At 42.0% G+C, this 25,827-nt stretch overlaps 2 protein-coding genes across 3 annotated transcripts; both read right to left on the bottom strand.

The window, feature by feature from the left end:
- Positions 1-3,080: 3,080 nt before the first annotated feature.
- Positions 3,081-15,426, bottom strand: igfbp7 (insulin-like growth factor binding protein 7). Its single transcript, XM_080773894.1, has 5 exons — positions 14,960-15,426; positions 13,599-13,708; positions 6,884-6,991; positions 5,578-5,704; positions 3,081-4,050 (listed from the first exon to the last, which is right to left on the bottom strand). The coding sequence occupies exons 1-5, from the start codon at positions 15,372-15,374 to the stop codon at positions 4,028-4,030; spliced, it is 783 nt and encodes a 260-aa protein (XP_080630020.1). The 5' UTR covers positions 15,375-15,426; the 3' UTR covers positions 3,081-4,027.
- Positions 15,427-17,826: 2,400 nt separating this feature from the next.
- Positions 17,827-25,185, bottom strand: LOC308322052 (cytochrome c oxidase assembly protein COX18, mitochondrial-like). 2 transcript variants are annotated; one of them, XM_080773241.1, is made up of 7 exons: positions 25,035-25,185; positions 23,661-24,131; positions 21,933-22,033; positions 21,678-21,829; positions 19,756-19,871; positions 19,339-19,446; positions 17,827-18,574 (listed from the first exon to the last, which is right to left on the bottom strand). In XM_080773241.1, the coding sequence occupies exons 2-7, from the start codon at positions 24,123-24,125 to the stop codon at positions 18,404-18,406; spliced, it is 1,113 nt and encodes a 370-aa protein (XP_080629367.1). In that variant the 5' UTR covers positions 24,126-24,131; positions 25,035-25,185; the 3' UTR covers positions 17,827-18,403. The 2 variants fall into 2 exon arrangements, with proteins under 2 accessions (XP_080629367.1, XP_080629366.1); XM_080773240.1 differs by having other exon boundaries at positions 25,039-25,185.
- Positions 25,186-25,827: the final 642 nt, after the last annotated feature.

The following is a 25,827-nucleotide window of genomic DNA, read 5'->3' as shown; positions in this document are numbered from 1 at the left end:
CTCTTCTGTAATGTCCACGCCCACAATCTGGTGATGTCACCAATTAGTAATGCACAGCACCTGAGCTGTATTATTTGGAAGCTGTTTAAAAGCAAGTTCTTTGTCTGTAAAAAACCATAGCACTGACGAAGGTCTGAGGACCGAAAACGTTTTGCTTTTTAATCTCACCATGAGCACAGAGCACCATGAGCACAGCATCTTAAAATAAAATAAAATATATTTTTCTAAGTCTCAAGTCTAAGGAGTTTTACTTCTTTGTTTATACGGTGAGCGAGTCTTTTCCTGTCAAAGTTCACATAGTGTGACGGACAGGCACTGTAGACAATAGACAGCTTCAGTCACTAAAAGTTCACTACAACTGCAAATGTGACAGGCTTCAACGCTGCTTAATCAATAAGAATACAAACATAATAAGAGTCACATAAACAGTCAAACATTTCATACCGTGTGGTCTGGTGCAAACACACACACACACACACACACTGGTGGTCTCTCCCTCTGCTCACTCTGGAGTCTGGCTGTGTGAAATGAGTCTATTGGTCTGAGGTGAGTGAAGCTAACAGGCTTCAGCTATATATGGATAGGTAACAGGAGGTGTCAAAGTAAAAGTATGCCAAATTACAGGAAGTATAACAAACAACAAAATAAGACAAACAATAAATAAAGAATAAACAGACTTCAAACTAAAGAAATGATTGCAGAACCAACTGTCACTGGCAGTTACACTGGCAATTATCCATACTTTCAATCATGGAGCGAAGCGCCTCACCAAATTCATCCGCCGGGTCGTCCGCTGGTTAATGTTACATACAATATACATACAACAAAGTATAGGCTACAAATATTGCGCCTGTGGGTCGCAGAAGATTACCTACTATGAAAACCTGCAAAATCTGTCTGTCGTGCCGTCAGTCCCTGTACAGTGTACACTCAAGACACTCCTGCCCACGCTGCCCCCCTTAGATCTCCATATATAATTTTACTCAAGTACATTTCCGAATTCTGGACATTTACTTGTAATTACGTTGTAACATAGTAGGCTATTTCTGTAATGCAGTATTGATTATTTTACTTTGGATTTGATGAGGTCAGATCAACATATTCAAAAGAACAATAGGATGGGGCGGGCTGCTGGGAATTGAACCCGGGACCGTCTGTTAACTGTTTACTAAACAGGCACTTTAAAGAACTAAGCTACATCACCATTATTTTACACGTGGCGAGGTGTCTATTACGGTAACACACCAACAACCTTAGGTTTTCCCCAGGCAAGGCCCTGCCTGCAGTGTCAATGTCCAGCCAAGTGGAGGCAGCATACAGTAGCTTGATAGGGCCACATCACACCAGTATAACTGGCCACTGGCCACCAAATGGTGGTAGTATTGCACTGTAATAATACTGAAATTAAAGCTTTGCTATTACATGTTAGTTACTATAATCCACTCCTTCCCCACGGCCGGCCGCACCTTGTTTGGCGGGTGGCAGAGTCATCCCTGTCCATCATGGTAGTAAGTCATATCATGAATGTATTTGTTTGTAGAATTGGTACATTTCAAACAAACGCACAAGTTAATACAAAAACTGCTACGAGGATAAAAAGCACTGAGACTGGTTTACATCAGTGTATATATAGGCTATATATAGGCTAGTTTTTTTTTAAATGGGGGGTGGGGTGTGTACAGTATATGGAAAAGTATATATGGGCCCATAGACTTAAAATGTATGATGTATTTTCATGTTAATTGTCATTTATACGTTTTCAATTCTGAATAAATATAGTTTCAGAATTCATGAAGGATTTATTTGTCACTTATAATTACATTATTAAAATGTTTATGCAATATGTTTAGCATAGATTGCTAATACAACACAATACCAAAAGCTATATGACAACTTAATACTTCTGGATGTAATGAAATACAAAATAAAACACTAAAATGTCATGCTCAGTAAACAGTTTGACAATACTATTCTCGTACCGTTTTTACCTCCTGTCTAATAAAATGCTATAGACGACGGGCACATTTATCTACAGTTCAGTCCGGTAATTTACACACATGAATACAGATAAGGCTATTTCTGTATCCGCTCTAGAAAAGACATGCAACAAAATAGCCCAACGTTCAGGTGCCCAGATGTTCTACAGTATAGTGCCAGATGTATCCAATTTTAGTTGCCAACCAATGGGTTGTCTCTCTTGTAATTGACTTTTGCAACCTTATGCAAGGTGCATAATGCACTTCTGAAGTCTACATGCATACAAGAGCCTTCCTCTGGGGTTTTTTGAGGGGTGCTCACTGCTATCCCTTCCTACAAGCGATGTTTGTGTTTGTCCTAACACAAACATCAAATATGGGCTAACAACACAAACATTAAATGCCATTGACAATGAATGGAGAATTTACATCATCCGAGGACGAGCAAATATTTTGTCAAATTCCCATTGACAATGAATGGAGAATTTATGTCATGTGTCTGAGCAGATTTAAATGTTACGTCATGTACGATGATAAGAAAATTGAGAAAATTGTCTATTTTGTTATTACACAAAAAATAAAAAAAATATTAAATTCTAATTGACAATGAAGGGAGAATTTACGTCATTTGTGTGATAAGAGCGCCCCTCACTTCACACGGGTGTGATTTTTTACTTTAACACACTGCTGCTATGCACCATGTGGCTGTAAAGTCAAGCCCTACAGTAATCATTTCATATCAATTGACTGGCCAGACTAGGAATATAATACCACAGAGCTTCAGAAGCTGCCTTTATAAAATTAAGCATGGATAGGCAAAACATTCAGTAAAAGCAACTTCAGGAAAACACCATTTTATCACCTCAAAGAATTAAGAATGTTATTAATTTATGATTCATGACTTTTCTCTTACACCAACTTTTATCCGTCTTGGACAGGGGTGGACCGATGCAAGGTTGGGGTTTCCCCTTTCACAACGTTTTACAAATCACATATTGGGACTGGGACATGGTCTGAACATTTTCAGAATTTGTTTTTGCCTGTTCCCCAAATTCTATGTTCTATTTGTTGGTCCAGATGTAAAAATCCACAGTAAATTCCATATACCCACACCATGTAGTCACTCTTTATTTAGTGGTTTACAGTACATGTCATATCATAGTAACATCAGATTAGTACTCCAGAATACAAGAGAATTTTAACCATTGAAAAGAACAACAAATAACGTGTCTCCACAACAACCTCAACAACAACACAATATCTCATAACAATAATAGCACCATTAGCGATAATATGAGCACCGTTGGCATGTGTGTGTGTAAATTCCATCCCAAATCCTTTAATAAGCTTTTTTTCCAACTCAGTGAGTCCATACTTGTCTGTACAAAACCTCCCACACATCCAAGCGTGTTTCTTTAGCAAAGCCTGCTGGTACAGAGACAGAGAGAGTTAAGCCTGTTGGTATGATAGACAGGCAGAGAGACAGACAGAGAGTTTAGTTTGCCTGTCTTGTCACCTCACATCTGTCAGAATGAAGTCTAAAAGGCCTGTTGAGCCTTGTTTGCACAAAGAGCAGAATGGAGCCAGCGATCTATGAGCTTCTAGTTTTGTGTAAATTTCCCAGTTTTTTTTCTCTTCTTCAGCTCATGCTGAAAATCATCCCCCCCTTCTTCTTCTTCTTCTTTTTTTAATTAATTCTAAAACTATTCTTGGTATTTTATTTGTACACTCCGTTTTCTTATGTTAGCCAACTGCTCCTTGGGAAAGAAATCCAACTAACAACCAAAACTCACAAAAAAAATACAGCAGGAAGAGAGAGGATGTTTGGAAAAGAAGATTTCAGGAAGCATAGGGGAACGATTCGAAAATTCAACATCCACAAAATGACGTACATGTTAGATTAGTCAGATTCTGATCTTAATCTTAATTGGCCTGTTTAACTGCAGTGATGTTGCATAGATCTAAGACTGTAGTGTAGATAAACTATAGATGGACCTTAATGCAGGTAGACTATAGATAAGACATCAGTGTGACTCTGGGGTCTTCTCTCCTTAAAGCTCATCATCTTTGGTCACTGCAAAGACACAAAACATTGCATCAGACAGGTTAGATCACTGGTTCCTCAACCAGTGGTCCTTGAAGGGATTCCAGGTGGTGGAGGGTTGGAAACCAAATGGACCTTTATAGATCTTTAACTCTTGAGGGCATAAAATTTAACCAAATGGACCCATACAGGTGCCTGAAGAAGGTCAGTAGACCGAAAGCGTGCAAAGATAAATACATTGATTGTGCACAGATCTCAGTGTGCGGAGCATCCTTTTATTTTTTTCATTTTCCCTTTGTGACTCCAGCACCTAAAAAACCTACGTTTTATTCTACTACACTCAAGAGTTAAATTATTATTATAACATCTGTAATACTTAATTTAAGTCAACACAATTTGAGAATGTAGAAGAATTATTTTGATTAACGTTTGCCTGTTATCTCTCCTATGGTACCAGTGCCTCATCAATAAACCATTGAAGTGTAGACAAAATCTCATCCAACGATATCAAAATATTCTTTCTGTTTCGGTCTGAGAGGCTAAATCTCATCAAATGGTGGATCGTGGCTCAAATTCAGAATAAATAACGGGACTTGTCCTGAAAAAGGTTGAAAACCACTGGGTTATATCTGAGTAACAAACCGTAAAAGACTGGTTAGATTCCCATTAACCAGTGGTGGGACAGTAATGAAGTATATTTACTTGAGTACTTGATTACTCTCGAGTTGATTTTCAACCATTTCCATCTCAAAGACCCCCAGTTTGACATGCATTTGGACCCCCATTTAATGTCATTTCTATCTCTGGGACCTCAATTTATATTATAGAATAAATGTTAATTTAACTGTGTACAAATGGGACCCGTTAGAGAGTGTACAAATGGAACCAAATGGATCCTGAGTTACAGACAAATAAGGGTCCATATAATTTAGCTGGGGACCCCCTGGAACTCTCTCAAGGACCCCACTTTGAGAACAACTGCCGTAACCAACAGTAAGCTTCCCCAGCTTTCCTTGAATTAATGAAGGTTAACAAGAACATTGCAGCCCTGGGGGACAAACCCATGATATTTACAGTTGACAGAGCGTGAGCTCAGTCTTTTTGTTCCCTGGAGATAAACTTTTCAACATGAACTATGAGCCCAGAGACACAAGTCGAGTCCCAGCAAGTGTGCGTGACAGAGAGAAAGAACGCAAGAAATTAGAAAACATTAAGACATGCAGCGGCAGGCTGAAATGCAAACTTGGTCCACCTGTGGGCAAAAACACCAAATGTGTTTGCGTGTGTCTCTGTGTGTGCTCGCACATGCGTGTGTGTTTAGATGTAGGCGTTTACATGTGTTCAGGAATGCGTCAGTGTTTATGTGTTAGGCCCTTAAATGTATTTGATGAAGCAACAATACTGTAAACTAGGTAATCCTTAAAAAACCTTAGTTGCCATGGTGACAGTGAGCCTTTAATGAACTCTTCTTAATCCATGTTCTGGTTCTGTCAACTACTTCTCCTACTATACCTTTTCTCTGTATGTACATGTGATGAGATACGACAGTTAAGTTACCTTTCTTAACTGGAATGTCTTCCAGAGAATCAACGACATGAATAATTCCAACAGCGGATGCTTCTCCTTTAGCGTTGACGGCGTGGCACTCGTACGACCCTTCTTCTTCTTTGGTGAGTGGAGAGATCTGACAGCGATGGAGACAGACAATGTATTCATTACTTAACCTATTTTGACCTGAGATCAGATTCTAAAAATGCTATGTTTCTATGTCAGTCGTTCTTCGATTTTTCAAAAATAGCAGACCTACAAGCTCGTATGAGCTTGTAGATCTGCTATTTTTCAATAGCTAAAGCATAACATAATGCTAACACCAAAAGGGGTTCCCGCCCCAAAATGTGTTAAATAACCTGTACTTTCAGTGTTCCTGTAGCTGTGTCCAACTAACTTTGGTTAAAATAAGTGTTAAAAAGCTCTATATGATGATAGCATTGCTTAAACTAGAGTGTTTGTTCAGCGCAACAGGAGTCTCCATGTCTCTCCAGCTTTTTATTAAACAGAAAATGCATTTTCAGGACGGGATACCAATTTGATCCAATCCGGATAGAGCGCGCAGTCTGGATACAGATTAAACAAGTGGAATTGTAAGTGATGCCACAAAGAAGTGAGCAGAAAACAAATTTGAAACTGGAACACTATAAAAATCAAAATAAGCTGATAAATGCTAAATGCTACTACCCTGTGCTGATTAGCTGAAATTGTGTCATCTACACAAACACAAACACTCTATAGCAATGATTACTATCAGAATATAGTGATTTAGCCTTTTAAACAACCAAAACATATCACTTACACTACCTTTAAAAAAATCATGAACTGAAATGCCCACTTAAGATTGTTGCATCATTGCTGTGTAAAGAAAACACAATCTCACATCAGAAAGAATGTTTACAGCTGTATTCTGAACATGACATTTGGTTAAGACATACCGTAATCATAAATAAGAAAGCTTAATGTGCTGCAGCTGTGAGGGGTTGTTTAAATATTTGCCGTGCAGTTTAAACATGAATGAGAAGCAGACGAACTCCTTCCTAAACTCTGAAATGTCAACAAGTCAAGACGGAACAAGCATCTATAAATCATTGACCAAAATTCACCTTTTATGATGTCACATTTACGTCCAAATATTCATAGATACATGGAGATGTATTACACATTTGTCAACAATGAGAAAAATACTATAAATAATAATAAATTAAGTTTCTATATGGCTTTCTATGACAGAAGATGTCTAAAACTGTTTTGAATGGGAGATTAACATTATAATCTTGTTAACATGTCATTGTGCAGTGTGTGTGTTACCGACCAGCACCCAGCCAGTCACTTCGTGTTTCTCAGGTCCGCCTCTGGTCTGAATGGCAAGGTTGTCTCTGTCTCCAGGTAACAGCTCCATCTTAGTCTTCCCTCCTACAATCTAAATGACACACACACACACACACACACACACACACACACACACACACACACACACACACACACACACACACACACACACACACACACACACACACACACACACACACACACACACACACACAGTTATGTATCTGCAGTGAACAGATTTGAGTCTTATCTGCTACTGTCTGTCACTCCTTTTCTGTCTCCCGCTCAGCTTTCCTACTGCCTCTATCCCTCTACACACCGTCTCCCTCTCAGCTGTCCTACTGCCTCTATCCCTCTACACCGTCTGTCCCTCCTACACGGTCTCGCTCTCTCAGCTGTCCAACTGTCTCTCCCAACAAAGTATAGTGCTACAGGATATGAAGGTGGGGTCACATTAATTTAATGTGCAGAAATGTCTGACATTTAAGTCAGGTTCAGTCATGCCTCGCCTGTCATTGCTTCTAGTTACTCTCACATTTCCAGTGGATGAGATAAACCTCTCCACTGGCATTCACCATGAAAACTTCAATGACCCCAGGCTACACAAACACCCACCTGACCTTTACACCAATCTATTCATCTAGTGTGGAGAAGTGCGGAAAGACGGAGAGCGAGACAGAAGGAAAAGGAGGGAGAGAGCAATATATAAAGTCAGAAGATACCAGCTAAAAGCTCTGTACTCGGATGAAGGACTCAAACTGGCTAGAAACTAGCTTTCTGGAGCTACAGTTACTGATCTGATGATGTACTTCTGTTCTCATCCTCCTCCTTCTCTTCCTCTTATCTCTTGTTTGTTTCTAATCCCGTTTTGTCAGTCAACTTTATTGTTACAGTTGACCTCAAATCTACTTTTTGTATAACGTACAATGGCTAATGTTTCGTCTCTGGCAAGTACTGTTGTGTTACATGTTATGATGTGTGTTTTATGGGTTGAGAGACCATGACCAATCTCTTATCTCTCTCTCTCTCTCTCTCTCTCTCTCTGACATCCATGTCTGAGGTCATCACCATGCTGGCTTGTGGTGGACATTTGTCAAATGTATTTAGTTTAGTTATTTTTAACTACAAAATTAATGGACAATAATACTACCAGAAAGACATAAAGAGCAGCCCTGAATTAGACTGGCTAATAAGCCAGACCGAATCAGCCGTTGGCAAAAAGAAATTTCCTGCCGGCGGAGTGATTTGAGTCTGGCTGATTAGCTGAATGACCATTACAGGTCTGCAACTGAGTGTTCAAATGGGGGTCCTTACAAATAAAACATTTGAGAAACACTAGACCTAGTTGGACTCCTAATATGCCATAGTGTCATAATAAATATGTGAAATAAATATTCTGAAAGAAACCTGGAGACTCATTTCAAATTTGACACATTTGTCCGTGTACAGACATATTGATGACCCATCCTACTGTAATATGCAAACACTGTTCAGCACATTTCAAATCTTAACCTTTGACTGATTATGATGATACAAACCTAATTGTCATTAACAATTGGCACATTACAGAGTAATGACAGCAACAATCTGACAGGTAGGTAGGACAAAGGACAATGAATGCGTATGACAGAGGGCAGAAGACAATTGTAGGGTTGGATCAGTCTTTGAAGATATGAGGGTGCACATGCCGGTAGGCCAGAAGACAGTAGAGACTACACAACTGGTAATCACATGCTACTGTTTAATGGCACTAGGCACAGTAGGCAGTCATTTCACTGCATACATTTCTATTATTATTATTAGGTCCTGCCTCCAGGCAGAGATTTGCACTCCGAGTGCGCCTTTCTAATTACACTACTCCTCAACTATCCTGACAAATAGTCATGTGAAGATGAATATCCTTCGGGACAATAAAGAATATTATTATTATGTCCCCATGGGTTACAGTTCTTGTCCTAAAGTCTATAATCATGTACTTTGTTTTAGAGATATTCAACCGTAAGTAGGATTTGTCAGACCATGAGACTTTGTAGAGAAGAGTCCTTTTGCACACCTACGAGGACAGGTGCGTCGGAGCAGGCAACCAGTGCGACGTGAGAAAAATGTAAGTCCCGCACACCGTCTTCATTTATACTGTAGTTTATTAAGCTATTGGAGTTGCGTTTCATCACCTGATGAGGGTCGTAATAGACTGAAATGTTGCAACTAATAAACTACTGCTATAAGTGAGGACAGTGTGCATGTCTATTTTCCTCCGACCATGAGAACTGTGCATGTTTATAGTTTTCATACTGGACTAGGCTGAGCGTAGGTTATTTGTGTATAAATTGTTCTCAATATTTGTCTTTTTGTTAAGTTTCAAGATGCACTTGCTTTGTAGCATGTGTTTATCTGAAGTCACCCTTCTGTCCAAAACATTGTTTCTACCTACTGTACAGTACAGTTTATACCGTAGACACTAGGACAGACCTAAAGCATATGGGGAGGATCATGTTTTCACAAATAACAAAGTGATAAACTATTTAAGTTCATCGCCCCGCAGAGAGCATACCCAGAGCACAGCTTTACTTCCTTTGTCTGGAGCTTTTCCTGTTTTAAAACAACACCTTCCTTATCTTTCTAGACCTCAGGACGAGACAGGGACAGGCGTGGTCCTTTCTCCACAAGAAAGTGTGGATGTCGGTCCTGGGCACATGACTTTAAAGGTCACCATTTCTCTCAACAATTCAGTCAGTTCTTCATGACCACGGCCAAGAAGTCTCTAGATGGCTTCAATACATTGTGGATGGACCTTCATGATAACATTCTGAGAGTAGCCTCGGTACCCAGGCTTTTATTTTCGTCCGCATTCAGCCCACTTCCTTGTATTTCGCTAACCAATAAGAGTGCAGAGGCTGTCGCTCCAAATTTGGTGTTCTCCGCTGTGCTATTGCTATTTTCTACCGGGGAGGGGAGGGAAGGAGGGGGGCAGGAGCGGGTGCTCAGGTCGGTGAAGCCACAAGCAAGGTGGCCCCATGAAGGAGGATGAATTGATCACTAATAATTAATCAATATAATAATAGTAATTTGAATAATTATAATAATATTTTTTTCTCTTATTTGACTTTTACATATTGGGACCATTGTTTTCCTATGCAGATTTGAGCTGCTGCTATTTAACGAAATGCAGAACTATGTTTCATGTGTCATTATCTCTATTTGATATCTATCTATAAATGCACCAAGTCTCTGTAAACTGTTCGCCCCACCGACTTCAAATTTGCTACATAATGAAATACTAGTGAAAGCAATAGGGAAAGTCGACCATAAACCACAATAGCAATCCACCAGATCACCCATCTTGTCAAGTTGAGTAGTGCTTCTAGTGTCCATGTGATGGAAAAGGCCCAGGCTCCGGACAGGGTTCAAATCCAGATCACCCCTAGATCTCCATATATGGAGCTGGCCTGTTCTGACATCACAATGCTGCGCGACCTCACCCTTTGGGACGATTCATACTCCTATTTTACTGCTGTTTCGGCGCTGTAGTGCCAAAATGATTTCGGCTCGTCAGAAATTTTCAGTAGCACCGAAGAGGCGACTTTAGGACGGTGACGGTACCCCCCCCCCCCCCCCGAACCTCAAATGACGTCACATTGTAGGCTCTACAGATTCGGCTCTAAAATAGGAGTATGAATCGGCCCTTTACCTTTGACCTCACCCAATTGATCACACCTGATCACCCCCCAACAGGCACTGATCACCCTAGATATCCATATGGAGCTGGCCTGTTCTGACATCACAATGATGTTCCGACATCACAATGTTGCACGACCTTGCCCTTAATTAGCCAATTGATCACCCCCAACAGATACTGTTCTAGTTTATGTTGATGTTTGATATTTCTACTCTTACTGTATGTACTTTCACTCTTGTTCTTTATATAAAGTGTAAATACAATTTGTGGTCAGTCTGGCTTCTAGAGCGGTGCTCATTCTCTTAAACTCAGCTCTTCCTACTTACACACCTTATGTTGTGTGTTACTATATTTAGTGTTGGAAACAGGGATCATGAGGTTATTCTTATTCACAGAATTGTAACGGAATGTTCACTATCCCCATCTTATCACAATCTTTCCTCGCTCGTCTCCTCTAGTCTCCTTTCCTAAATCCGTCCTTCTCCTTTCTTGTCTCTTCCCCTCACCCTCCTTAACTATCCTCCCTTGTCTCCTTTCCTTATCCCTATCCTCTCGTCTCCTTTCCTTATCCCTTCCCCACTCATCAATTTGCCTCCTCTCCTTTCATGTCGTCCCCCCCCGTCCCCCCGTCCCCCCCCCAGACAGACACTAGAGCTGAATTCCAATACCCAAAATATCGGCCACTCGCTCGCTCACTCCAGCATGGTGGTGTTACTGCGAGATTGGTTACCTGGTGAAAAACTCCAAACGTACATCATTGCAGTTTGTTTATCAGCAGAGTTCAACCTAGCGGTATTTAGGCCACGTTACCTCCATGTAAGTTATGCAAAGTCCACAAGATGGCCACATATTTCAGCATGTCACAAATCTCACCATAACACTGCCATGCTGGAGTGACCGAGTGTGAGTGAGCGAGATTTTGGGTATTGGAATTAAGCCTAGGAGAGGAAGACCTTGTTGGAGAGACAGACAACTGTAAATGTAAGACAATCTAATGTACAGTAGTAGAGATGGACAGACAGACAGCCGAGAGGGATACAGGGTAGGAGAGACAGCCAGTAGGATATAGCTGAGATTTATTAGCAGTGCAGTGGTGACCCCACTTAAGCATTATTATGCATTCCTTACTTATGTTTTCTCCACCATGTCACAGCTGATCTAGGACCAGATCCCAGGAGCCATCATACAGAGCCTTCCTCCCGTGTCCCTCCTACAGTCTCCCTCTCAGCTTTCTAAACTATTGTATGGGGGAGTGATTGAACATTCTTAAGCTGTTTTCCTTCCTTCCTGCCTCCTCTCCTCTCTATTCCCCATGTCTTCCTCTCCTCCTGCATAGAATATGTCTAATTTTAGCTATCCAGTTGTTTATCCTCTCCAACAGAACATTTCTAAAGGTTTGAGAAGATGACAAGAGGCCATTCCCAGCATTCACTCTGTCTGTTTGTCTTGGCAGATGCCCAAGACTCTTAAAGAAGAATTTCACCCTAAGGATTGTGATTTATTCGGCACATACCAACACATCTATACATGTTGTGTTGTTGTTTAAATCAGTCTATTTAGTTTACAAATATGTTGTTTACTCATGTTACATTTTTAAGCAGGGCACTTAAAAACCTGTACTGTAAGGTATACAACTGGAACACATATGTAGGTAGGTTTATGTAAAAACTAAGACCAATCAAATTACATTACATAATGGAATGAACTATTGTACAGACTGATTTAACACCAACACAACACGCCTCAAAACCATTGACAATTTTAAATGACATTTAAATAACCACCTTTTTCCTATGGCTTTCTGTTTAGTCCATTTGCCCTCTGTTTTGTTTTTGTCAAGTCCAATATTGTGTTTGTTTGGATCAGTCTCGGTTAAGCTTTTAAGCTTACTACCATACTTACTTGCTTTAATTGTATAGCATTTCATGTCTGCAATTTGTGCCTTCTACACATTTGAGTCTTGCTTTTGTGTATTACGATTTTTTTATTGTTTTGATCATCTGTTTGATCATCTGTCTCAACTAGAAAGCACTTGGGATGATCTCCTGTTTTTAAACGTGCTACTTTGACTTGACTTAAAAAGACACTGTAGTGATAATGTTTCTTGGACAATCCCTTTGAAGGCTGGCAAACCATTCGGTGAAATGTCCCCTCAAGCTGTTTCCACTCACCGGTGTTTTTCCTGTGTTAATGTTTCACATGCCATTTCTCTAAATATACTCTGGTCACAACAAAAGCAGGAAGGTGTTGTGGTATGTGTTATAACAGGATTATAAACCAGTAGTTAATAAGTACTGGCAGCTTGAAGCCATCCAAAGAGCAGCTCACATAGAAATCATAGTTACATTTGGGTACAGTTTCATTTCGTATGAATGAATGGGACATACGGAAGGAAGTCTGATATGGTAATGTAGGCCAGGGGTTCTCAATGTTTTTGGCCGCGGACCCCCTGGCCATGTCTCGTGACCCCCGCCACACCCCCCGTCCCCACCACCAATACAAACTGACCGCTATTATAACCTTAATATTAGAGAAAATACATCATAAATACTGAAACCAGATAAAATCGTAAAAAAAGGAAACATAAATAAATGTTTTCTTGTTTTTGTTTTTTTTCAGACAGATTTTCAGGAAGGTGAATTTTAAAAGTAATCAGCACTACTACTACAGTTTTCATTCACAGGGAATCCCAGAGTGCTACATGGTTAAAACACAATGAATCACAGAAGGTTAAACGCAGGGTTTTTAAAAAGTGTCACGCACAAAATGTACTGTACAGTCACACACTATTACATTACACAGTACAGAATATAATTCTGGAAGTTACTATGATTAGTTTCCCCCAAAATACAGCATAACAATTATACATGTTTGTATAGTAATATGCTAACAGTAGCTTGTGTCTCTGTCACTCACTCACTCTCTCACTCACACACACACACACACACACACACACACGGGGGGGGGGGGGGGCAGTATTAGATATATATATTAGATATATTTTGGAGACGGGTTATTTTACCTTCTTCCAGGTGACAACAGGGGTTGGGATTCCAATGGCTTCGCAACTAAGATAGACCTGAGAGCCGGTGACATTATAAACCTCTCCTGGAGCAGTCACTATCACTGGAGCTGTATAGACAGAGAGAGAGAGAGATAGACCTGAGAGCCGGTGACATTATAAACCTCTCCTGGAGCAGTCACTATCACTGGAGCTGTATAGACAGAGAGAGAGAGAGGTGACATTATAAACCTCTCCTGGAGCAGTCACTATCACTGGAGCTGTATAGACAGAGAGAGAGAGAGGTGACATTATAAACCTCTCCTGGAGCAGTCACTATCACTGGAGCTGTATAGACAGAGAGAGAGAGAGGAGACATTATAAACCTCTCCTGGAGCAGTCACTATCACTGGAGCTGTATAGACAGAGAGAGAGAGAGGAGACATTATAAACCTCTCCTGGAGCAGTCACTATCACTGGAGCTGTATAGACAGAGAGAGAGAGAGAGGAGAAACAAGTATGATGATAATATACGTGTACGTATACTATGTCATTTTGGGTTGCATTATTACCATTTCATTTGCTGTGGGCCTGGGGCAGTTCTTCATTGTGTAATGTTTAATATTTGTATTCAATTAAGAGTCAAATGCAATCTTGCAATGCAATGCATCTTTGTGAATGGGTAGGTTTTCGATGGAGTACAAAAGGACCCCAATGGAAACAAGCCAACAGGTTTGACTTACGGTAGATTCATCCTTTTAGCAGACCTTGTATTGTACTGTACTTCCCTGTGTTTGTCCATGCAAACTGTTACTAAAGTATGATGAAATCAATTAAAAAAATCACACCTGTGTGAAGTGAGTGGTGCAACCCCGTGTGGGGTCCCTGGAAGTTCCAGAACCACAGGACCACAGCCAGGGGGCCGGGTCGATTCGGGCGAGCCGCCCCACGTCCGGAACGGTTGAGAAATGACAGTTACCGTGTGGGGGTCCCTCTACTGTACTGTATGTCACTGTAGTGAACTGGCAAACCCGAAATCATCATACAGTTAATATGTGCGTGTGTGTTTGTGTGTGTTAGGTTGCGCACAGGTGGTGAAAAACAACCATGCTATTTTCGTGCTCATACCCAGGCACCCAGCCAGCCACACACAGCTATGTAAGGGAGTGGTTGGACCACTCAAAAAATGATAAAATAAATGATAGCCCAGAATCCCTAGTACAATTCCTAGAGTATATTACCAACTAGTGGTTCAGTTATGAAAACAGTACATCGAAACGGTTAGCCTTATTATTATTATGATTAATCAAAATATTAAAATGTTTCCCTTCCTAAGTTCCTACTGTCTTCTTCCCCACTCCTAACCAGTTTCTAAGTCTCACCTGTGGGACATTTTCCTTTGCCGTGGACTTTGATCTCAGGCTGGCTATCGCCGACAGCCTTCAAACTGGCAGTTTTGAGGTCACATCCCGTCTTGTAGGTCACTCCGTCAGTCCCACAGACTTCGTAGTTGGTCTTGCAGGCGCAGACGCCGGCTTTGTTCTTCTTCTCCTTAAGGCACTCGAGTCCCGGGGCACAGCGCCGGGCCTCGAACCCGCGACCGCCGCAGGGCTCGCCGTCACCAGCAGCACAGGTTGTGCAGCAGCCGCAGGAGTCCAGGACGGTGCCCCACAAACAGCCGTCTGCCGGGAGCGGCTCACAGGTGCTGGTGTCGCACGTATCACAGCTCCGCGCCACGCGACCGGCCGATGCAGAGCAAAGTGACAGGGACAGGACGAGGGCATACAGACCCAACATGGTTCTAATCTGGGTTTAGTCTGAGCTCTACAAGTCACAATGATGATATATACTCGAGTGAGACTGATCCACTGAAACGCTGGACTGGTTTATATAAGGCAGACTGAGCATGCCCCCTCCCCTAAACACACCCCCTCCACTATATATGTATAAGCAGTTTTAGTATTGTGTGTGTGTGTGTGTGTGTGTGTGTGTGTGTGTGTGTGTGTGTGTGTGTGTGTGTGTGTGAGAGTGAGTGAGTGGGTGAGTGAGAAGGGGGGGACAGAGATGGGAGATAAACAGAGAGTATTAAGAGTTTATAGTGTTAAATACAGCTTAGTCAGCATGGCAATCTCCCTCAGAGGAGTATTCTTCAAAAATGTTTGTGAATTTTCATGAGGAAAACCGAAAACAAAAATATCCAACGGAATACTATGTGTTAAACTTGAGTTTATCCCGTTGGGTCAAACATTCCCTGAGGCTTAGCACATAAAACCGGCTACATAATGAAATATTAGTGAAAGCAATAGGGAATGCCGACCATAAACCAGTATAGCAATCCACCAGAGCACCCATCTTGTCATATCAACTTGAGCAGTGCTTCTAGTGTCCATGTGATAGAAAATGTACCTCAGTACTTCCTCCTACTCCTTAATCAACACAGTCTTTTGTTGGCAATTTATTTGCTTACTAAGGGACACACAGAGGTAATTTAATATCTTCTGATTAAAATGGCAGTCGAGAACTTTAGGTAGCACCAACATGCAATATAACTCTGTTATATCGAGGTATGAAAACACCAAATCACTAATTTGTGCTCAGGGCATCCTATCCAGGCATTCGTTGCAAACAATATAAAAACCAACATTCAATGTATTGTTAAAAATACAAATAAATCAACAACTAGGGGCATGGGATCAAGGTAAACCACCTCTTCAATTCCCAGCAGCACTGCTCCAACAAACAAGTGTGTGGGACGTCAGCTCATTGTCAGATACTGAGCTCACTGTCGGGTGAAAAAAAATAACTTGGCATCATGGGGTTGCATTTTCTTGTCTACACCCTCCAGCAATAAGGCCTGGCAGTGACTACATTGAGAAAATGGGGAGGGGGGGGGGGGGGGGACATAAATATACACGACAAGAACCCACCAAAAAAAGCTTACTTGCTTTAAACGTCCATGAACATATCACATGCATAACCATTTACAGCTAATCAGCTATTATTCCTTTGATATGAACAGCAAACTCAATTCACAGATGTATACTTCATATACTTGATGTGCATGCAGATGACGTGTGCACAACAACTTGCAAACTTTCAATATTTTATATTGCTATATACAAATGTGTTAACTATATTTTACAAATAAATAACATTTGTGAAATTGTGAATCATTGGAACCCTACTTTGACTATGCTTGCACCTCTTGGTTCTCAAACATCCCTATGACACTAAAGACAAGCTACAAACACAAGCTACAAACCTCCCAAAACAAACTAATTCGACTACTCCTCGGTCTGGGGCCCATGACCCATCTTTTTGCAACCCATTTTGATACCCTGGGTGGCTCCGGGTAGAAAACAGAGTTAAGCAATTGAAATTGGGACTGACATTTAAAATTGTAAATGCAGCTTTGCCCTCTATGCCCTCTGTACCTAACCTGACTCTGCCAGATGGGGGCGGTATTGAGTAACCATGTTCCCCAAGACAGCATCCATCTGAGATCGCTCAGGGGGTTGAGCTAACACCGAACCACTCCCGGTTCGAACCAATCAGCGTGAGCTAAGGGCGGGATATGTGCCGTCTTGGGGAATCATTTGGGGAATCTGTGCACTCTCTACTATCGCTCTCTAGAAATACTTTTTTTGAGAACTAGACGCACCGTAACCTGACACTGCCAGATCCAAGAAGCTTGCTACACACATTTGTTTCACAGCTTATTGGGATCTGGGATCTAGTTGTTCTGGTGAAATACTGGACTACTGTCGCACCTACCATACGTCACGTAGACACGTCAATATGATTGGTTGTTTGCACGCCCACACGGTGATAGACAGACGGTCCCATCCAATCATCTACCAAGTATCTTGAAAAAAAAAGGAACAGCCCCGTCATCGAATTGGCTCCCGAGATCCCAGATCCCAATAAGCTGTGAAACAAATGTGTGTAGCAAGCTTCTTGGATCTGTCAGCGTCAGGTTACTCTGTACCCGCATACCTGACAAACTACCTCAAAAAAGTGAGTGATACAATACAAGAGGAAGCGAGAACGATCTGGTACAATTCTCCTTCTACAGCACTGCCACCCAAGTGTGGAATGCTCCGACTCCCTCCCTCAAAAAATGCAAATCCCTAGCATCCCTTAAAACAGGCCTGAACATCCACCTTTCAGCATGCCAAAGGGAGAGGAAATGATTACCCCCCCTACCCCCCTTAGTCTAGTGACTACCCCCACCTCCTTATAACGCCTTATGTGTTCCCCAACCTGTACATATTTTTGGTATGATGATTTGATTTGTTATTTTTCATGTCATGATTATGAATTGAATACCCAGGACCTGAATGGAAATAAGACTTTTTTCCGTGATCCCATTGGACGTGTGTTTGACTGTACCCTGTACCGATTACATTTCTGCCAATAAAGTGTTCAATCAATCAACCATTGTTTTGTGTCCTGCTACAGGATAATCTTGACAGTGTTGTTTTGTTTGTACCATATTCTTCTTCTGGTTTGAGTAAGGACCTGCGATTGGCCAGTGGACATGTGCAAGGACGTGCTGTGATTGGCCAGTAGCCACTTTGAGTTGCAGTAGGGGAAACTGTGTCTATCGGGTCGCAACTCGAACAGGGCTGAGTCGGCTAAGCAAACTCTCGCAACGTTCGACGTGCGCTTTAGCCCGCTCTGTGGTGTCTCTCGTGGCTCACTTGAGACGGCAACCCTCCGTCACGGTCTGAAACTGTACTTTATCCCCTACTACTAGTAGGAGGCGGGTGGGACCATTACTCAAACCCAAAGAAGAGTCCATGCAAGTGTCCCCATCTGGTCCGTTAACTGAAGTACTTCGTCCTGAAGGCTGCAGCCAGATCTCTGTAGGGTGTGGCAGAGTGGGTGGAGCCAGGAGTTTGTAGTTTTAAGAGTTTGTGGACACGAGGAGAGCGAAGGAGTAGGTTGTGGCTCAAACCTACAACACTAGAACTTAACCAATACAGAGACAGACACTGGAGAAGAGGAGGAGGGGAGGGGTGAGGAACAGACAGGAGGAGAGGAGGAGGGGAGGGGTGAGGAACAGACAGGAGAAGAGGAGGAGGGGAGGGGTGAGGAACAGACAGGAGGAGAGGAGGAGGAGAGGGGTGAGGAACAGACAGGAGAAGAGGAGGAGGGGAGGGGTGAGGAACAGACAGGAGGAGAGGAGGAGGGGAGGGGTGAGGAACAGACAGGAGAAGAGGAGATGGGGAGGGGTGAGGAACAGACAGGAGGAGAGGAGGAGGGGAGGGGTGAGGAACAGACAGGAGAAGGGGAGGAGGGGAGGGGTGAGGAACAGACAGGAGGAGAGGAGGAGCGGAGGGGTGAGGAACAGACAGGAGGAGAGGAGATGAGAGGAGAGTTAAGTCAGAGAATACAAAGAGCTTAAAGAATTCAAAGTAAACATTCATTTGATAATGAAAACAAAAATCTGTTCCAAGTCAAATACAAAAGCCTGTCTGTCTGTCTGTCTGGTGGTGTGTGTGTGTGTGGGTGGGTGTGTGTGTGTGTGTGTGTGTGTGTGTGTGTGTGGGGGGGGTGCCTGATTGCTCTATCCGTACTGTATATCAGTTTATCAGAGTTGGAAGATCGGATAAATAAGAGCATGGAATAAGGGAAACCGTTTTGGTTGGCACATTGTTGATGGGGCGAGACGCAACGTGAAGCTGATAAACAGTGTGTGTGTGTGTGTGTGTGTCAGTCCCACTGCGTAGCTAGCTTAACACACACATCCACTTACCGAGGGCACTGTGGATGCTATAGGGATCATGATGAGGGAAGCTCCTCTGAAGATGTTGGTGACAATCTTCTGAAACCTGGACATGTCCTTCCTCTGAAGAACAAATACCTAGGAGAGAGAATGACATTAATATACTGTAGCAATACCCCCCCCCCCCCCACACACACACACCAGTTCACCTTTATCACGATTCTTGGGCCATGATTCAATAAGATCACTATTCTTTGTCACGATTTTGTGATACAGTACATTGCTATTTTGATTACAGTGTGTTTCAAAAATCCCTAGCCATAATAAAAAAGAAAGAAAACAAGAAAAACATTTATAAACGTAAATCAATACAATATTTCACTTCAGGATGGAACTCATAGCTGCCGTCAGTGCTCGACTACTACAGTGGGAAAAAACCTCTCTTACCTCCACTATAAAAAGGTTGAAGAGACCCAGGCAGACAGGAAGTATCCAGGTGGGATCAGGAAGTGTCAGATTAGTCAACCACAGAAAGCCTCCTGTCGACAGCTCTGTATGTACACCTGCAAGCACACCAACAGAACAGATGCGTAACTACTCTCTCTGTTGTCATGGAAATTCCACTGCACACAGTTAATAGTACCGGTGTTTTTTTATTATTCTTTTTTTATTCACCTCCCAAAGACCAGCAGTCCAGTTCAGTCTATAATAGAGTGCAGCCTCGGGGAAAGACAAGACTGGCCACAATAACAGTTCTAGAAAATATAAACACACTTGACGGTGACACAGCAGCTCTCCATCAGGCTGTTACTATGCGTCAACCCAAGTCTTACTGACTCTCATCACCTGCAGGCTCCCTTTTATAGGGAGTGAGACATACCCAAAACACAGAACACTGCAACTGGCAATTCAATTAACTCACCATAAGCTAACACCAGGCATAAAAATAACGTTTTTTGCTACTCACCAAAACAAAGGCGAGTTGTGTCATTAGAAAGCCTACTTTCCTTAGTGGACGCACTCTGAGCCCCCCCACCACACGTATAAACTGTACTTTTTGGCCAAAAGGGGATTTTGTTTCCACCGGGAAAAAAATACTTTTAGTTACTCCGCTGCCCTCTACCAATATTGCCCAGAGAATTGCCTCATAGAGAATATTTTTCCTCCGGTGAAAAAATCCCTTTCTGGCGTCCACTAAGGAAAGTAGGCTTTCTAATGACACAACTCGCCTTTGTTTTGGTGAGTAGCAAAAACGTTCTTTTTATTTACGCTAAAGAGGAGAGGCTGTTCTGCATTCATGCGAGCGGCGGAAGTTGAGAGTAACATAGCTCTAAATGAAACACATTAGAGCTATGGACCAGAGCTACCTCCTCCTCTGCTTGGCACCTTCCCAATCAAAGGTACTAGAGAGGGGACCCACATCATAAAACCATGAGTAGAACATTTTACAGTACATCCAATGACACAACTTGACCCACACTTCCAAACCGGCTGGATGGTGATGAATTGGAAGCAGCTGTGTAGTCAAGTGTGTGCAATGTCCCTAAAATCATTGCCTATGTGTCTCGGGCTGCCCCGTGACAGGCTGAATGTATGCAAGGTTTGGAGATCACGGAAGAGCGTCTCAGTAGACACGTCGTACATTGGGAAGTTCAAGTTGTTTATAGAGAGGCTTCACATTTATTTTCTTCACAAACATCTGGTTTCACCAGCATAATAACGTAACACCACATATGGCTTATTACAAAAATGTAGCACATCTCAAATCTAAGGTCAAGGAGAACAAAATACTCAGATTTCACTTGGGCACAGATCCATCCCCAGAGCTCTGAAGAAGGCTCCATGGTGCCAAAGCATGCGTTTTTCTAGTGAAATGTGATCATTTTGTCCTCCTTGACCTGAGATGTCAGATGCGCTACCTCTTCCATATTTTTGAGTGGTGTAACCACTCCTATAGACAGCTGTGTGTGGCTGTGTCCCTGGCTGTGTCCGAGCACGGAAATAGCGCTTGTTCACCACCAAGTGTCACTGTTGCACAGCCTGAGAATCCCATTGTTGAAGCGCAACATCCTTCTCCAACCATATGAGGCATATTCTTAATCGTAACCATGGCTGCAGAGCCACAATGGAACAGAATGGAATGCTGTGGCCACTACGTGCACACAGGATAAGAAAGAACAAACTAAATAAAGGCTTCCGTCTGCATAAGCAAATTGAACACAGCAAAAGATGACCATAATAGAATTTTTACATCACACTATCTCTCTCAATCCAGGCGTCCATCTACTTCTGCATAACTGTTGTCTCTATTCTGGCACTGTTGTGATCTTTCATCGGTAATACTAAGAGTGCTTTGAGTGTGTATTTACCAGTATTTAGACTGAGGTTCCGTAGAGCCAGAGAGACACTGATCCAGAGAGGAACTTGAACCCAGATTAACATGGATGCTTTAAACGGGTGACAGTTGTCTCTGACGTACAGTTCTGATATGATACGACGTAGATTCTTCTTAAATTGATACCTGTTGATGATAATAGTACTCATATGAAGTAGCAGCTATGACCCCCCCCCCACCAAATCACACACATACTGTATTAAGAATCCATGTAATTTAGTTTATTTACCTGCAGTTTGCATCTGTCCAGTTTCTCTCTCTGGCTCGCATTGACACCTCAAACCGTAGCCTTTTCGCTAGCTCAGCTATCTCCGTCTGTAGCCTCTCCACCTGAATGTCATTAGTTATTGAGAGAGCAGAGATTGTTTTGATTTCCTCTGCAAGATTTTCTGAGACATCTGAGGCCTTGAATAGAAAATTAACAAACAACAAATATGTGCAGTACTACTATCACTATTCACTGCTGGATGAGAGGAGTTGATTTCACCAAATGATTCTCCTAGTCATTGTTGAAAGACGAGCAAAGAGAAGAGAAATCCATGGCACTTTGTTGTTTGTTGTTGTGAGTCCAGTCAAAATGCACAGGTGTCAACCATAAATCCATGATAAATTAAAAGGCATTTTAAACTTTTATTACAGCAGAACTATTGAGGCCCCATTTAGACTGCAGTCAAATCCAGCCAACTCTGACTTATTTCTCAAATCTGATCTTTTGGCCTGTCACACAGCATTTGCAAGTGACCAGATCGGATCCGTCACAGATCTGTGTGTTCAGACTGATTTCACACTGGCAGCCAAATCCAGCGTGATCTGTGCCACATTGGAATCAGTATAAATATGAATCAGTCTAATCAAGTCACATGGAATCTGAATAATATAACACAAACTGTAGTTAACCTATACAGTATATATGGTAGTTGTATTAGTAATGATTAGAATGACAAGTAAACTATTGAATAATATATTTGAATTATAATTATTATTATTCGTGCCATTTTGTGTTGGTGGTTAAAGATGCCCGATATACATCACTGATATACATCATTAAGGCTAGACTCACAACGATGCAACAATCAGTACCGCACTAAACAGTACGTTCTGAGTAGAATAAAAAAAAATGCATGTCATATAATTTTGTCTTAAACAAAAATAATATGTATTCAGGTTTCTGAAGCACAACATTTCCCTCTTGTGATCAAAACTGGTATGACAGTTTCATTCTGCTGGGTCAGATCTAAAGAATTTTGTGTATACATTTGCATGGTGTGTCCAGTATCTACACTACACTATAGTGATTCACAATGTTCAGGTTGCTTACCTAAGCGTCTAAGCCTTAATTATTTCACTGCACTTGGAAATAATATGACTGTAATATTGTATATTATGCCTCTGTGAGTAATACAAGTTCTCACACACATGAATACCGGTATATTTAATGAACACTATGAACATTTTTAAATTGACATTCTGATAATGCCATTTTCATTTCAACTCATTGTAAAATACAAAATCACCTCTCAGACCGACTGCTTCGCCTTTATTTGTCTGATTTGAGCAAGCAACGTCAAATTAAATATTGCCATACATTACAATAGTTGCTTGACTGAGGACGTTTAGAGGAAAATGCGACAATATTGACGTAATTAGTGCTGCACAATTAATCTAAAAAGATTGAGATCTAGATTCAGATACCAATAGTGCAGCACTAGTTGGCTGTCCAATTCATTTGAGTTACTCTTCTTTGCTACAAGAGACTTTAAGAGAGGTTTAAGGCTCCAGGTGCAGTGCAACATTTTGAATGTAGTAATGTTCACTCAGCAACTACAGACTAAAGACAATACATATTTTCATGGAAAACATGAGAATCGTGATCTCAATTCTTGTGGAGGAAAATCAAAATTCATATTTGAGCAAGAATCGTGCAGCACTACAAAATGTATTTTTTTGGAGCACACACCTTGGCGATGATGATCATTTGGTAAGCTGCTAGCGGCAGGGTGATGGTGCTACGGAGAGCCATGGTGGAGCAGACAATGCTGAGCCACCAGGGCAGACCGCTGGCCTGCTGAACACCAACCAACAACTCCTCCGTCAGCTGGACAGGGGTGGAGGCTGCTAAACTCTCGTACCAGCCTCCGGCTCCCACACCTCCGCCTCCACCTCCACCTCCACCACCACCGCTGCTGGAGAAGCGCCTGGACAGATGGAATCTCTGTTTGTCTGCGTGACGTAAACTGGAGAAGATCTTCCCTGCGCTGATGCAGCATCCAGCTGTGATGCCGACAGGTTCGCAGCCCAGGGGTTTCGGTTGGAGGGGTTGTAGTAGTGTCAGCGGGTTGGAGGTGAGAGCCGCAGCAGCAGCAGAGCCGAAACTTCTTCTGAGAGTCAACCTGACTACTACAGATCCCCTATGACACAGCATCCTCGCCTGTTAATAACAACACACACAGAACAAGTTACTGTCAAAACTGTGATTATTACAGTAGTTTTGCCTGCTTTTCTAGTGGATTGATTCTCAAAGTGGGGTCCAGGGACCCCTAGGGGTCCTTGAGAGTTCCAGGGGGTCCTCAGATACTCGATAGATCGTAAAGAACCAAATGAGAATTTCCATGAAATTAAAATGGCTGAGAATCACTGCTAGAGCCGTAAACATCTTCTCTTATGGGTGTCCCTGGTCAAATATCCTGTCTCGTACAAGAGGCAATGGAGTCTCTCACGAGGAGCGTAGCAAATGCTGCCAGCCCCTAAACCTCTTCGGATTCTTCTTATACAGTATATGGTTCACTAGATGCCTGTCATGATGACAATGCCAGCCAACTGAGTACATATATATCACCATGACGATGCCAGGCGTACATATCCATATGAGGTTTCTACTACTGTATAGGTTGTCTCCATATAATGGAGCTCTAGGTGAACGTGAAAGCCTTCGTAACAGCGAGCCTTTTACCGACTTCAGCCATTAGCATGTGCACAAGTCAAAAAAGAATAACAGAATTGTGACAAATTAACTTAATTTCATTCAGTGTACTGTACCACCTCCAGCTAATCCCACTTTAGAAACATATACAGGTTTTAAATTACTGTTATGGATGGATTCATTTTATATTTTTATTCGTGTTTCAACTGAGAGGGACGTTTATGTCAGTTGCTAAAATGACTACTGAGATATCAAGCAGTGCTATTTGAGCAGGAACTACTGGTAAATACAAATACAAATTAAATAAATGCATGCTATATACTACCCTGCAAGGCAACATATGCAATCAAGACTTCATTGAATGACAGTTAGCTTAGCAACGCCATAGCAGTCAGACCGATTCAATGATACTCACTCAGTCACGGTGACAATAAAATACGAATAAATAAGCCCTTTAGTGTATTTAGTTTAGCTATAACGATATATTGGACTCGGAAATATAATTAATCTGTAATTGTAATGAATGACACAGAAAACATAAAAAATTGTTTTGAGCTGTAGAGGCTCCTTCACCTCCGTCCGTCGCGTAAACATGACGTCACGACGGCGACACGGCGTGCATCCATAAGATATACAGGACTCGCCCACAGGGTGGAGCTGTTGGCCAGCCAATAACCCAAGACAGTAGACACCCTGTAAAATGATTTTTTTTTCTTCTATAGCCTACTCTGTCTGTGTCTCATGGGAGGGCTGTGGGCAGTTCAGAAACCCGTCCACCAGTGACATCATCGATGGGGAATACAAGCCAATATAAACCGCAGGCTTCCTATTCCTTGAAAAGTTGCAATGCGTTAATGGAAGCCATCGTTCTCACAATAATAAAAAAATACCTGCCTAACGATGATGTCACTGGTGGACGGGTTTCTGAACTGCCCACAGCCCTCCTAAAACAAATAGTGGTATTGGTACCAATTCCGCTCGAAACGTTGAATGTCCTGCCTGCTGCGATTGTGAATAAATACTTGGGAGCATTACAAAAGCAAGAGCCGTTGCTTTTCCTCATTAACAAGGATTACAAACAAAGGCCCATATAATACAAACTGATTCATAAAATGCAGACATTAGGAATACAAACCTCTCTCCTTCTGCGGATGATGCTTTCTGACGAACAGACCTCAAAAAGGTCAGACTGGGCCAACACGCT

Source organism: Protomyctophum bolini (assembly GCF_963924005.1).
Source record: "Protomyctophum bolini genome assembly, chromosome: 10".
Classification (NCBI taxonomy): Eukaryota; Metazoa; Chordata; class Actinopteri; order Myctophiformes; family Myctophidae; genus Protomyctophum; species Protomyctophum bolini.
The sequence above is the reverse complement of the archived record's forward strand: the minus strand, read 5'-3'. Positions and strand labels throughout refer to the sequence as shown.